Source organism: Gobio gobio (genome assembly GCF_949357685.1).
Source record: "Gobio gobio genome assembly, chromosome: 21".
NCBI classification, from domain to species: Eukaryota; Metazoa; Chordata; class Actinopteri; order Cypriniformes; family Gobionidae; genus Gobio; species Gobio gobio.
The window spans coordinates 32,335,563-32,349,443 of record NC_137117.1 but is presented as its reverse complement, the minus strand read 5'-3'; the positions used below and the strand labels follow the sequence as shown (position 1 = coordinate 32,349,443).

General features: G+C 37.9%; 1 protein-coding gene across 6 annotated transcripts in view; it reads right to left on the bottom strand.

The window, feature by feature from the left end:
• tns2a (tensin 2a) overlaps positions 1–13,881 on the bottom strand; it is a 57,526-nt gene that overhangs the window by 29,515 nt on the left and 14,130 nt on the right. For 5 of the 6 annotated variants that reach the window (XM_079803610.1, XM_079803612.1, XM_079803611.1 and 2 more), the window contains exons 2-3: positions 6,972–7,077; positions 5,724–5,761 (exon numbers count right to left, since the gene is read on the bottom strand). In XM_079803610.1, coding sequence (XP_079659736.1) covers positions 5,724–5,761; positions 6,972–7,077 — 144 coding nt within the window. Of the gene's footprint in view, positions 1–5,723; positions 5,762–6,971; positions 7,078–7,238; positions 7,305–13,881 lie in introns of all 6 variants that reach the window. The other variant, XM_079803615.1, reaches the window with a different exon arrangement.

Below are 13,881 nucleotides of genomic sequence, written 5' to 3'. Positions count from 1 at the left end.
GTAGACCAATCACAAATATGACCAATCAGAGCAGAGTAGACCAATCACAACAGACTGGGCCTTTATCGAACCGTTTCAGACACTGAGAAAAGAGGTGATGCTGCAATGTATATCATGAAAAAATTCAAGTGTTTTTGACCTTGGATGCATGTAAACATTATAGGAGACCTCCAAAACAAAATGAGGAACTTTTAGAACAGCGTGCACACAATGCAATATTGTGACAAAACAAATTGCTCTGAAAAGTCACAGGCTTAAATAAATTGTGTTTAACTCGCACTGCACAATGTCAGCTTGATGTTTGCTTTATGAATCATCAGCTTGATCTCTTCAAACAGCATCTGCCAACACATCAGCTGTAGCTTCAGGTCAACCTTTGCCCTTCATTTTGCTATTGGAGTCACGTTCCAGTTCTTTAACAGAGAAAACTGATCTTCAAAATTACTGTCATAAGTCAAACATGAGTCTCGCAATTGAAGGAAAGAAAAAAGCCCATGTTTTGACATGTCTACAGCTTAAATGACATGACACAGTGTCCTCTAACGGCATCAGCAGTTGATACTATCATGGTTTTATACCCTGTTAGTTCTGTTAGTGTAGGTTTTTGGCATATACCTCTCCTGGTTACCCAACATTAGGAGTCGGATGTAATCCAGACCTCTGAGTCAGAGCGCCAACCTCTAAATGATGCAAAACGAAACTAGCACTGCTTTGGACAAAGCTGAGACACACAGTTAGAATCATATCATATACACACACACTGGCCTGTGGAAAGCTGGGGAAACACATGGCACTGATGAGCTTAAATAGAGGGGTGATGAAGTGAAAGGTTTACTGGAAGAGCCCACCCATTCACTTCCCTCATTTATTTAGTTCATATCCCACTTCAGCCACCAGTACCATGACCAGCACAATAGGAAACAGGATCCTTTTATCCTTGAAAAGTGGCAGAAATTATTCTTCCTCCATCCGACGGGCTACTCTGCCATCTATTTCTCTTTTTTTTCCCCTCTCTGGCCCCCTAAATCTTTTTTTCCCCCTCCTTCTACATCTCTTTTTCTCCATGGACAGAATTTTCCACTCTGGCACATAGATAAGACCCTACCTCTCACAGGATGCATGGAAAACACAAAAAGTTTTGATTTGACGTACTAAGACAGCATCCTAACAGTCACAGACACTCAAAAGTGAGTGATTTGGAACGTACATAGCAACTTAATTAACTTGAGTAATTATGAAATTACATATAAAGATGTACTTAAGTCCTCCGTAAGTTGGTCAAAAAAGCACTTTTCCATTTCAGAATACATTATATTCAGTTCACACTTAAGTATATATTCCATAATAAGTACTCATTTTAAAAGTATGCTAAATTGTACTTCTTTTCACAAAGGTAGGCAGCACACTAGGTTTTGGAACAGAGCCCTGAAAGTCCTTTTGACATGTGCTAGATTTTTACAACAGATTTACTGCAACTTAAATCTTTTTCAACATTCAGTCAATTAAGCAAATTGTGACTCTTGAGCTGTGATTTGTCACACATAGTCAATTTGACTCAGTAACAGCTATACGCTTGATCTTCAATGCTAAAAGCAAGTTGAACATGAGTCAATCGCTTGTTAGTGGGCTGGGGATTATTTCCTGTGGTGTAAGGTTGTAGACGAGGGTGTATCACACCAGACAGACACACAAACGAAGGAGAGCAGTACTGACAATAATTCACTTTCATCTCTGTTTTTAGGAAATGCATTTCGGGGGAAAAGAACCGGGGGTTTCCATGTAAGTGGGTAAAAGAAAAAACATTAACAGACCAGTGAGGTCTTAGACTCTTGATCACCGTCGTTGTAGGCTAGTGGTGGTGTTTACTGGTTACAGACACAGCCAGCTCATCTCTACTGTATGACTCAAGTGAACAGTTCACCCAAACAATGACGGATATAAATAGAATATATCCTAAATCAAAAGAGCAAAGAGTTCTGATAAACACCGTCTGCTGCCAGCTGTTGTCCTGGGGAAGGCTGGGATACTTATATTGGTTGGGGGTTGTAAACAATGGGCCCACTTCAAAAATTTCATTTAAAGCCACAATTTGTCATTTTTCGCCGCTAGAGGTCACTTATTCAAAACAAAGACGTAGCGTGATGACGTCTTGATTTCGCGGAGCTTTTATTATGGCGCAGTCGCCACTTCCGCTTCTTCCGCTCATGCGTATTAGGTGTTAATCAGTGGTGTTTTATCATATTAGATACATTATTTGAGTGTGTTGAAATTATGTTATAATGCTACTCTGTGCGTTTGCTCGGCAGCTGCTATGAGACACTTGTTCACACTGCAGGAGCTAGATGGATAATAGGCATGGTAAAACATGGCACTCGCTGTAAATCAAGATTTAAACAATAAGACAAACTGTGTTGAGCTGTATAACAATGATTCATTTTCTGTTGATGAATGTATCCAAACAGTTGATCACCTGTCTAATAAAACACATAATATAAAAAGCGTCTTCTTTGGTGTTTCCATGGTTTCTACAAAATAACCAGAAATCGAGGGTAACGCAGGTATGATGTCATTCATAGGCGACGCACAGACACGGCCCGTGTCCTGGTTAAAATTGCTTATTTCTCTGGATATAAACATTCTTGGAAACATTTGGGAAAATGTAAATACACAAGTCAACAAAACATATAACACTGTTCTAGTGGTTTTTGGATATTTTAATATTTAAAATCTTACATATTGTACCTTTAAAACCGCTTTATTTATTATTTTAAATAAGCTATTTAGAATAAATAATAATAAAACAATTTTATGAATTTTTTTATTAAAAATTCCATTTATTTGGATTACTTAACTGTTTATCCTACTAGTCAGGGCAGACCAGACTGCAGGACATTATGTCATTCATTGCATCATATATTAGCCAGTGTCCATCTTTGTGAAACTTGTGAAGATATTCATAATATGTATTAGTTAATATAGTTAATGTCAGGAATATAACACTTATGTGTCATCTCAACTTCTGAACAAAAACCAAAAGCATCATAAAAGCCTGTTAACACCAAGAACGTTCACTATAAAGACGACTACATTAGCCGATCTGTTTATTCTAAGCGCACGCTGCAGTTTTGTCCTCTGGCCCTTTAAATGCACAAGCTCTTTAAAGCTAGGTGGATTCTGATTGGCTGTCAATGTTTTTATCATTCATCAGCTGGAAAAAATCGTTCTGAAAGTGATTGCAATGATATTGTTTCTCTGTGCCGTTATCATTATAGTTGTGGTGTGGACTGTGCTATTCTTTTATATTTAGAGCGATTTTTAGAACTATACTTTTACTGTTATCGTTATAGTCCTTGGTGTGAACTGGCCTTTAGGCATTATAGATATACTTATTCTCCAGTGAAGTGCTGTCACGACAAAAATAAGAAAAATCAATAACCGAGTTGGTTGGTGGACCAATTCCTACCCAAGCAACAAACTACTTTATTGCGAAACCACCAATAACAGGTAAAACATGGCCAGAAATCACTTCTCTACCTGTCATCACATTGTACTTCATAAGGAACTCTATAAGGACTTCTAGGACTCAAGCGATTGGAGTTTAATAACTCCCAAATGTCTTCTGAAGTTAACTAGCCATTTGTGTCTGAGAGTGCTTCCTCTATAAAGTCTTTGGCTCCTTTCCTATTCTCTATGGTCCACATATCTTTATTTCTGAAAGAGCTTTTAACATATGGACAGATAAAGCCATCTAAGTGTACAGCTCCAAATCTGTGTAAAATCCCATAAGGCCAGTGCTATGAGGAGGTGAATAAAAAACTATTCACATCTAATAATGAGACAGAGCCCAGGGAGCGGACAAAAGCTTAAGAGAGGAACATGAAACAGCTGAACGGCGTTTGAGTGGATTTTCTATATTAAAGAGCAGAGGAGAAAGGCTTACGTTGATTTCTGCTCTGCCGCATTAAACATCTGCAGGTTATACTCTGAAACGAAGTACTGTTTATGGTCAAATACAGCGTGTAATCATTTAAAAAGTGAGATTTGAGGCTTGCGTTGCAGGAGTGGCTCAGTGTTTAATTTCTGAGTCTACGCTACTTAACGTTTTCGTAATATGGAGCATGATTTTGCCGGACCCTCCCTGAACCCATGACTTGGACCGTTGCCAGGGTATTCTAACCTATAAGAGGGCTTAAGTGTACTTGAAATCTGTCTTTGTTCTGTCTTGTGAGGTGCTAAGAGAGGGAGGGCTGGTCAACGCTCTAGAGGGCCAATAAGGTATTAGGTTTTCTTTCAAGCTGTGGTCTCTAGGGTGGACACTCCCTACTAGGACAAAGATGATGACTATCCCAGCCAACACTGTTCATGAGTATGCATGAATCATGACAGTCATCACTATTCAGCACAACCAAATCCACACAGGATACAAACGTAACACTTGTCAAGCACAAAACGAGAGTAAAACATGCTATCTTTCACATCTTCTAACAACTTTTACCTCAGTAGAAAATATAATGTCAAAAGTTTTTTCAGGATAACAGTTATGTTTTTCTCCAGAGCTCCATGGTGACACATAAAGTTTGGCGTTAGTAATATCTTTTTTTTTTTTTTTTAAGAAATTCATATTTTATTCAGTAAGGATGCATTAAATTGATCAAAATATTTCAAACAAATGCTGTTTCTATTCATCAAAGAATCCTGTGAAAAAAAATATTACGGTTTCCACAAAAATATTAAGCAGAACAACCGTTTTCAACATTAATAATAAGAAGAAATGTTTCTTGAGCATCAGATCAGCATATTAAAATTATTTCTGAAGGATCATGTGACATGATCATGTGACACTGAAGACTGGAGTAGTGATACTGATAATATATATATATATAATATAACTTTTTGTCAGAATTGTGAGCTAAAGAAAATAGCAATTTCCCATTTTACTTGATTTTATTTTAAATATATAAATATTTGAAAAAATATTTCACGATATTATGTATTTTTGAGCACATAAAGAGAATTATTATCATAAGAGATTTATGAGACTTTATAGGCCTCTTGTTTTTTCAAAAAGTGAACTTTGTCTGGTAAAAAGTACATTTTGAACTCTGATTCCACATAATCATTGAAATACACCCATTGCACATAATCATTTAACCTAGTAATCAAACGAACTAACACCTGAAAATGATATTATTGAGCCAGTGAGTGATACACCTGTAGACAAACTCTCTATATGATAAAGAGCATTTCAGTGGGTTGGCGATTTGATGATTAAATAACCATATGGCATGTTACCACACACTATTTCTTTGCACATTTACCAAACTTTTGCCAGTGCCAAGGAGTGATGAAAAAAACTGGGTATCGCAGTAGTTACTCTATACAAGGTCAGTAACTGTGAATAAAGCAAATAGCTTTACAGCGTGGCTTGGGACTCTAGATCCCAGGGTGCTGCTCTGGAAACGTGCCTGATATGGGAGTGCCAATGCTGGCATCCATTGGCTTTATCAATGAGTCTTTCACTACGGCTGTGTGGTGCTGGGGTGCGGCTGCCAACACTGCCGCCCCAACACAGGGAGGCCTTCAGTGCAGGAAACACATAGAGAGAGTGAGCCTTTAACTACATAAACTCCCATTTTATACGCCCATGGTAATCTTAAGAGGGAGTGAAAGAGACATTGATAAATACATTATGAACTGGTGAGAAATGGGGAAAATGTTCTTACCTTGGCTTCGCATTTCTTATGAGTGGCTGTTTTGCAGACTGTGGGCGGAAAAGAGAGAGATGTGTTAGAAAGGAATACTGACTATGTTTGATATCTTTTCATTAGGCATCAGTGGCGTGCCGAGAATCTTAGGGAACCCTCTAGTGAACCATAAGATGTGACATCATTTATAGGAGTTTGAATCGGGGACAAATAGCTGAATAGCAGCTAAAATCTTTCTTCTAAATCTTTTCTTTTCTTATTATTATTAAAAATGCCAATAAAAAGTTGCTTTTAAAAAAATATTTAAAAGAAAATGGCTCAAGAGGGTCTAGGGGCCCATGGAACAGTGTTATTGTAGTATTACATGTATACTATAGTTTTTAATCATATTTTGAATTCAATAAGCTTTTATTTTTATATTTTCAGTTTGCATGTTAATTTTAGTCTTTTTTAATTTTATTTACTAAAAAGTTGCATTTTTTAAAATAATTTTAGTATTAGTTTCAGCTCACAACGCTGGCATGGAAAGATTTTGACAAAAAGTTTAACTTAAATTTAAATAACAAAGTTAACTGTAAAACTGAAACTGATTTAGTGTGAAAAGTGCTAAAATAAATATTAGTTCATTTCTCTTCAGTTTTATACTTTATTTAAAGAAACTTAGTTATTAAGTATAAACATTTTCCAGATAAATATTTAATTTCATAATTAGCTTTTTCTTCAGTAAGGCAATATATATATATATATATATATATATATATATATATATATATATATATATATATATATATATATATATATATATATATAAAAATATATATCACATAACATGTTATCTTTACTGTATAATAACACACTTCTCAGCATTAATTGTGAGACAAAAATGCATCTTTTTATTGTGAAAATGTCACAAGGAGAGCATCACACAGTGATTTCCCCAAGTGCAATGTGTTCCCAGAACAACATCTCTGTAGATCCTGGAACAACATTCCAATCAACCAATCAGATTTGAGGGACAAGTTTAAAGTTTATGTCAAGTTTATTCTTACAACCAGGGTTAGGTGCTTCTACATCATTTCCCTCAGATTCTAGGGATAACCTAAGTGTAGGGTTAGGTTTAGGGGTAGGGATATGGTTAGGACTACATTTTCAGACAGGAATGTTGTTCCAGGATCAACAAAATATGTATTACTAAGCAAAATATGTGGGTGTACTTGGCATCAAAAAGTGTTAAAACCCATGCAATAATGGTCAGATGTCACTCACCTCGACAAAAAGAGCCCGAATTCTCCACGGCCTGCCTGCACACCCCACACTGGCGCTTCTTTTTGAAGGTCTTTTCTTTAAAGACGTGGGGCTCGCCCTTCCCCGCCTGGAAAACACAAACACAACATTAAAAAAAAAAAAATCAACTCAAGCTTCTCTCTCAGTCACCTTCTGAAATCCTGTCATTTTGCCATTCATTCACTATTTCTCCAAACAAATCTCTAGCTTTCTGCTCTGTCATTGCTTCATCTGATTCCCCTCACTGACCTGAACTCTCCTGCGGATGTCAGGCCTCTGTCTCTCTTTCCATGTACAGCAGCTCATCTTTCAATGCTGAGAACAAAGACAAAAACCCGACAAAACCCTTTATCTGAATGTGACGCATCTTGCCGTAAGAAACTTCTGAATCACTCAAAAACCTCTACGGAACAACCCCACTGTGTAGCGTTTGACTATAAAATATTTCACGCCCACGTGCCCTCCTCAAATGCCAATATGTATGTTAACACTTCTGATTAGGATCAAGACTAACAGACAGCACAAGCTCATCATGCACCATGTTTGTACACTCGGTTTGGTTTGGTTTTAACTGTGTATGACGTCCCAGCAGAAGAGCATAATGCAGCATTGTGTTTGGAAGTTCACTTTTCCATTTGGCAGAGAGGTAGAGAATTTTCGCACTCTTTTCCACTCTCTCTCTCTCTTTCTGGACCCTGTTTGGACAGCTGGCGAGAAATGCAGCATGTGCCCGTTAGGTGCCATAGTCACTGCTTCAATGAGCTGGCACCGTCCCACACAGCCACTTGAGTTCTTCACTCTTCAGCCATTGTCTTGAGGCACAATGGGCATCTCCGACTATCACCTGTGAATACCCTCCTACAGAACACATACTTAAAGGTGAAGTGTGTCCTTTTTAATGTTGCAATACTTTCTTAAATCCAAGTTTGTTGTGTAAAAACAATTCGAAGTAGTATTTATGATTTACTAATGAAATTTCCCTTTTTGATGATACAATCGATGAAACAGGTGATCTCTAGCCAAGAAACCACACAGAGCATCCAAGCAATCAACCAGAACACTACCCACATTATAACCCTAGCAACCACACAGAAAATCATAGTAGCATAGCAACACCCTAGCAACCACCCAGAACATCACAACAACCATGTAGCAACACCCTAGCAACCACCCAGCACACCACAACGCCCACATAGCACTGCACATTTTGTATGTCTCTCTTATCCGCACCCACCTCAGGTCTTGAGTTGAATCAAGTGGGTTAGATAAGGGAGACGTAAGACTCCGCTTCGCGTCGTGACCGCATCACCACCTCGGGTGTGCATTATCATTCTAATAATTGAACGGCCCGTCGTCAATTATTCCGCTTATACTACGATTACCACACCTCAAGACATCGATCCGATTATATATTTAATGGGATTCGTCCGGTTTTTGTACTTAAATCGCTATTGTGAGTAGGACTATTTCTTCCGCGTCTCATCCAACAGCTCTTTTGCTAGTTCCGAAACGTCATTTTAAAGCTGTTAACGAAGGCTTGAGCCGTTGATAGCATTCTACTGCAGTTATTAATAAAGTTATTAGAAAGAGAATGAGAGAGAGAGAGAGAGAGAGAGAGCACTTGTGTGAACTAGGCTCCCTCTGTGCGTCTCTAAAAAGCGCTGTTATTACCTCGCTAGTGAAAAAATGTCACGTGTAGCCTTTAAGTTGCTCCACTATATAGGCGAACTGATCAAATCGTCAGGGCAGCGCTGACAGCTTTTTGTGCAAACTGTAGTGCGTGTGCGAGCATGTGTGATTTCAGTAATGAGACAGAAAAGCTTGCCTTTGTTGTTTTTCATCTGGACTGTCTAATACTGCTGCCGCCCAGTTGTTGAACGTTTTATATTCACTGTAAATATTAAGATTTACTTTAGGAAAATCGTCTGTCATATTGTTGTTTTTTAGTCCTGTAATTTCCGTTATTACAGTTAACTATGCGCAGTGATATGGAACTGTAATGCGGTCAAGAGAGCTGCCTGGAATTACGTTCGCTGTGCGTCTCCCAGAAAATAACTGCACACCTCAGAACGTTCATCAGCCAATCAGATTCAAGCATTCAACGGCCCCGTAGTATAAAATATGCAATGCTGGGGGTCCTCCAGGATAGCCCCTGCCCTACCCACATAATAAATCTAGAAACATCGTAACCACATAGCAACACCCAAGCAACCACCCAGAACCCTCCATTACGCACATAATAACCATAGCAACCACCCAGAAAAATTTTTAAAAACACATAGCAACACCCTAGCAACCGTCCAGAACACCCAACTACCCACAAAATAATCCTAGCAATCAACTAGAACAGGGATGGGCAACGTCGGTCCTGGACTGCCGCTGTCCAGTAGAGTTTAGCTCCAACCCTGATAAAAAAAACTCACCTGCCTGTAGCCTAAGTAATCCGAAAGACATTGATTAGCTTGTTCAGGTGTGTTTGATTAGGGTTGGAGGAGCTAAAATCAGCAGGACAGCGGCACTCCAGCACCGATGTTGCCCATCCCTGACCTAACCCTAACCCACCCTAACAACCACCCAGAACAGCCTACTACCCACATAATAACCATCGCAACCACCCAAAACACCATAACAACCACAGAGCAACACCCTAGCAACCACCCAGGGCATCATTAGCACATAGCTACACCCTAGCAACAACCAAAAACACCCCACTACCCTCATTATAACCCGAGAAACCACTCAAAATATCAAGACCACATAACAACACTCTAGCAATCACCCAGAACATAACCACATAGCAACACCCTAGAAACCACCCATAACACCCCAATTCCCACATAATGACCCTAGCAACCACCTAGAAAATCAAAACAAACAGATAGCAACACCCTAACAACCACCCAGAACATAGGAATGAGCTAAAACCTCTAAAGCTTGGTATTGTGGACCTATATAGTTCATAATAACATTAAAAAACTGATTGATGTTAAGGACATTTTTGTTAATATTTTAGAATAAATAATTGGCAAATGGTACCACGTTGAGACATCACTCAATGTCCAATGTAAAATCTGGTCCTGAAGCAAAACTACTTGAGAAGAGGAACATCTCTTCGTTACTGGTCACTACATCTGTCACAGCAGCCTGCCCTCTCCGCATTGAGACGTCACTTTAATAGGGTTATAACCATTTGTTCCGTTGGCTGTACTGTGACACAAGACTTCTTCAGTAAGATGGTTGAGAAACCTTTATATAATTGCCTAATAAGAAGAGCAAGTTTTCATTCACTTTTAGCAAACATTCAGGATCAGCTGCTTCAGACATTAGCAAATGCCCTGTAAAAGCGCCCCATGACAAACATTATGTGTTATGTATTAAAGTGTCCCATTTAAACTTCCACAGTTACTAAGAAAACCCACTTTCTTGGTTAATCAAGAAAGTGTCTTGTGTTATCCCTCTCAGAGACAGAGAGAGGGAGCGAGATCTCAGCCAGATCACGTTGATTTGCTTGGCTACTCCAGGAGTTCAGTAAGCCCACCCAAATGAAAATCATCAGATGCTTTTCCGTTTCTCTTTTAAAGCTCCTTAATGCTTGGATTTCCTCTCTTTCTACTAATTTCAGCTTCTAGTTTTTCCCATGTAAACTCTATTCATTTTCCTTAGCTTTGACCAAGGGTCATTAACATATAAAACTGTCCACGATAAAAAATAAAAAAATAAATTAAATGAAAAAAAGAATCTGGTTGAAAACACATGTTCAGTTGATGTGCATTCATGCTTGTTTCATATTATATATATATATATATATATATATATATATATATATATATATATATATATATATATATATATATATATATATATATATATATATATATATATATATATAAACGCTGGAGACACAAATATGCCACAAACTACAGAAAATATAAAAATATTAGGGCTGTCAAAAGTTTTTAAAAATTGATTAATTACATCATTAGGTGATTAATCAATCAAAAAAGAGCAATTAAACACAAATATCCATATTTGCTAAAAAAAAAAAAAAAAAAAGCCCTAAAATTAAAATAAAACAAAACCATTATTGTCGCAGATGATTAAATAGATAAATAGTCTATCACTGACCTGCAGTATTTTCTCTAATTAATTGTACTAAAGTTATATTAAGTTAAATCGAAAGCCTAAATGCAATATGATGGTGCTTCGGTACACACATAAATTCGGTAGTCACATATTTGGTACTCACATAAAAACACTTTACAAGCTTATAAAGAAATCTGATGGAACCAAAAGTTTCCTGTCCTCTAAATTTAGTTAGTGTGTATGTAATTTAGCCCTAATAATAATAAAAGTGAGCTTTTTGTGTGCCCTAGTGAGGTGAGCAGAGAACATACATTATAAAGCTTACCTTTCCAGGGCTAAAGTCCACAAGGGTCAAGGACCCGACTGAAAAAGGAATCAGCGTGCCATTACCTGCACTAAGTAACCCCGCCCCTTTTAACCAAGTGTGCAAAATAACGTCTCACTGGTCCAGCGCTCTCTGAGGTGTGAGTGCACCACCCGTCAACAGACTAACCTACTGCCCGGCCAACAGTGTGCCAAGAGCGGGTAGTCAGGGTAGGGACGGCCCCCAGGGCACGGAGCAGAGACAAGGAGGGACTGTTCACTTAATTTTAGCCATCTAGAACAGGCATGCCAAAGCTCTCCAGCAAAAAGGACAGCCTTTGAGAGAGAAAACCCTCCCCTTCAATCCCAAATGAAAGAACAGAAGAGGAATTGAACAGACAATCTGGACATAAACAGACATAGAAATGTCAGAAAGCTAGAGGGAAGTCCGTATTTTTGGCAAACACACACCCTCGGACCAATTTTCCCATGATTCTTCACCTCTGCACTCTCCTCTCTCCCAGAAATAGCTCCAGCTTCAACAGATCCTCACATTGTGCACAATATCCTGCAATGAAACAAACTTTGTGTTCCAGCTCAACTTGGACACTGGTGCATGCAAGCTCTGAATGGAAAGCCCAAAAAGAACATAAACACAGATTGACATTTAGGGGTCAATGACATATACAAGTGCCCACAATAAAGAAAAGGGAAAGAATATTTTTTTAAATTTCATATGGTTTTGAAAAACATTTAGGCTAATGGTTCCAATCAGTGGTTGAAATAAAAATGACGTGGTTAAGCATTAAGTGAAAACATGACATTTTTTCAATTACAATAGAGTTTTAAAAATATTTTTGGCTATATATACAGCTCTGGAAAAAATTAAGAGCTGTATAGCATGAATTATAAATTCATAAATTAATAATTCATGAATTTTGTATGGTCACACGACAAGACATTTTACAGATTGAACTAACTATCTCTATGATAGAATGTTTTTTTTTTTTAAAAATGTATTATTATTATTATTTCTTTATTATGATATAATTTCTTCATTTCTTTATTACTATATGATGTAGTATATGACGTTTAAACATTTAACCTTACAAGAAAATGTAAATATATTTAAATAAAAAATGACATCATAGAAGAGGTGTATCCAGTACACTGTATGTATGAATTGCATTTTAAATGTATTTGTTAATGTATTCACAGATGGGAAAAACGTTTTATGTGTTTTGGCCGTTTATTTACACGGCAACTTTTAAAAGTGCACGTTTTTGAAAATGATACCATTATCGCCCCTGTGTGAACTACAAAAACGCAAACTTGTGAAATCTGTGATGTCATGTGTATGACGTGTTCAGTCTATAGCGAGTTGTGTTTCTTTACAAAGTGAATGTAATAATACAGTATTTTTTGTAGTTTTCGTGGATCTGTGTGAACGCGGATCGTATTGACAACGCTGTCGTCTGTACAGGAAAAACACAACAGAAAAACGTTTCCCTTTTTAGTACACCGTTGTCGTGCAAACGTACCCTAACCCGACCAAACTGTGCCACTGAGGCACACAAAACATCCTGTATCTGTCGCTGTAGTTGAAGATCTAAATCAAGTCATTTGAAAGCACTGATGATTTGGAGCCAGATGGTGAAGAATTTAGACCTCTAAGGTAAAGATCTAAGTAGAAGCAGCCCACAAACTGGAGAATTGCTAAGATCTCACCACAAATGTTCTCCAGCATTGATGCCCAGGGGTGCCCCAAGGAGACCGTCCCTGCCATCGTTCTCCTGTAGGTCGCAATAAACAAAAAGCAGCTGCGAAACGCCACATTATCAATCACAAAATTGCGCCCGCAACGATGGTGGTCCAGCAACAGATGCTACCCATTATGTTTTTAAATCATAGAGACAAAGAAGCTTCGGTAAGCCGGCGCAAACAACAATTCAAGAAAATCAGAAGAATAAACATCAGCGGGGCTGGATGTAGGGAAACTGTCCTCATGCGATGAGCCAGTAAGGGAATATGCGAGCACCTGATTAACTGCTGCTATAACCTACACTTGCTGAAAAAGTGCTTTTAATGCCAGAGGAATTAGCTTTGCTGCCCAAAATATTCAGATGAGGTGTTTATAGTGGCGTTCGTCGTAATGGTGTCATTTTCCCCAATTGCAGATTGCAGTCAACTAGATTTTCGCTTTTTCCGTCTGTGCAAAACTCAATGCTATAGGGGTGTTGCTATGCAGTTTCTACACTGTCAAAAATATCCTGTTAAATTTACGGTAAAAAACAGTAGCTGCAGTTGCCAGAATTTCACCATAAAAAATATGGTGACAGTATTTCAGGTGTTTCATATTAGTGCTAGTTTATTTTACAACTTGAATATTTCAATTATTTCAATTAGTGATATAATATTAATACACCAACCAACTTGAACAATCAAAATCTGCTTTGTGAGTTACTGATATCCATCATAATATTAGGGTCACCGTGATTTTGCCAAG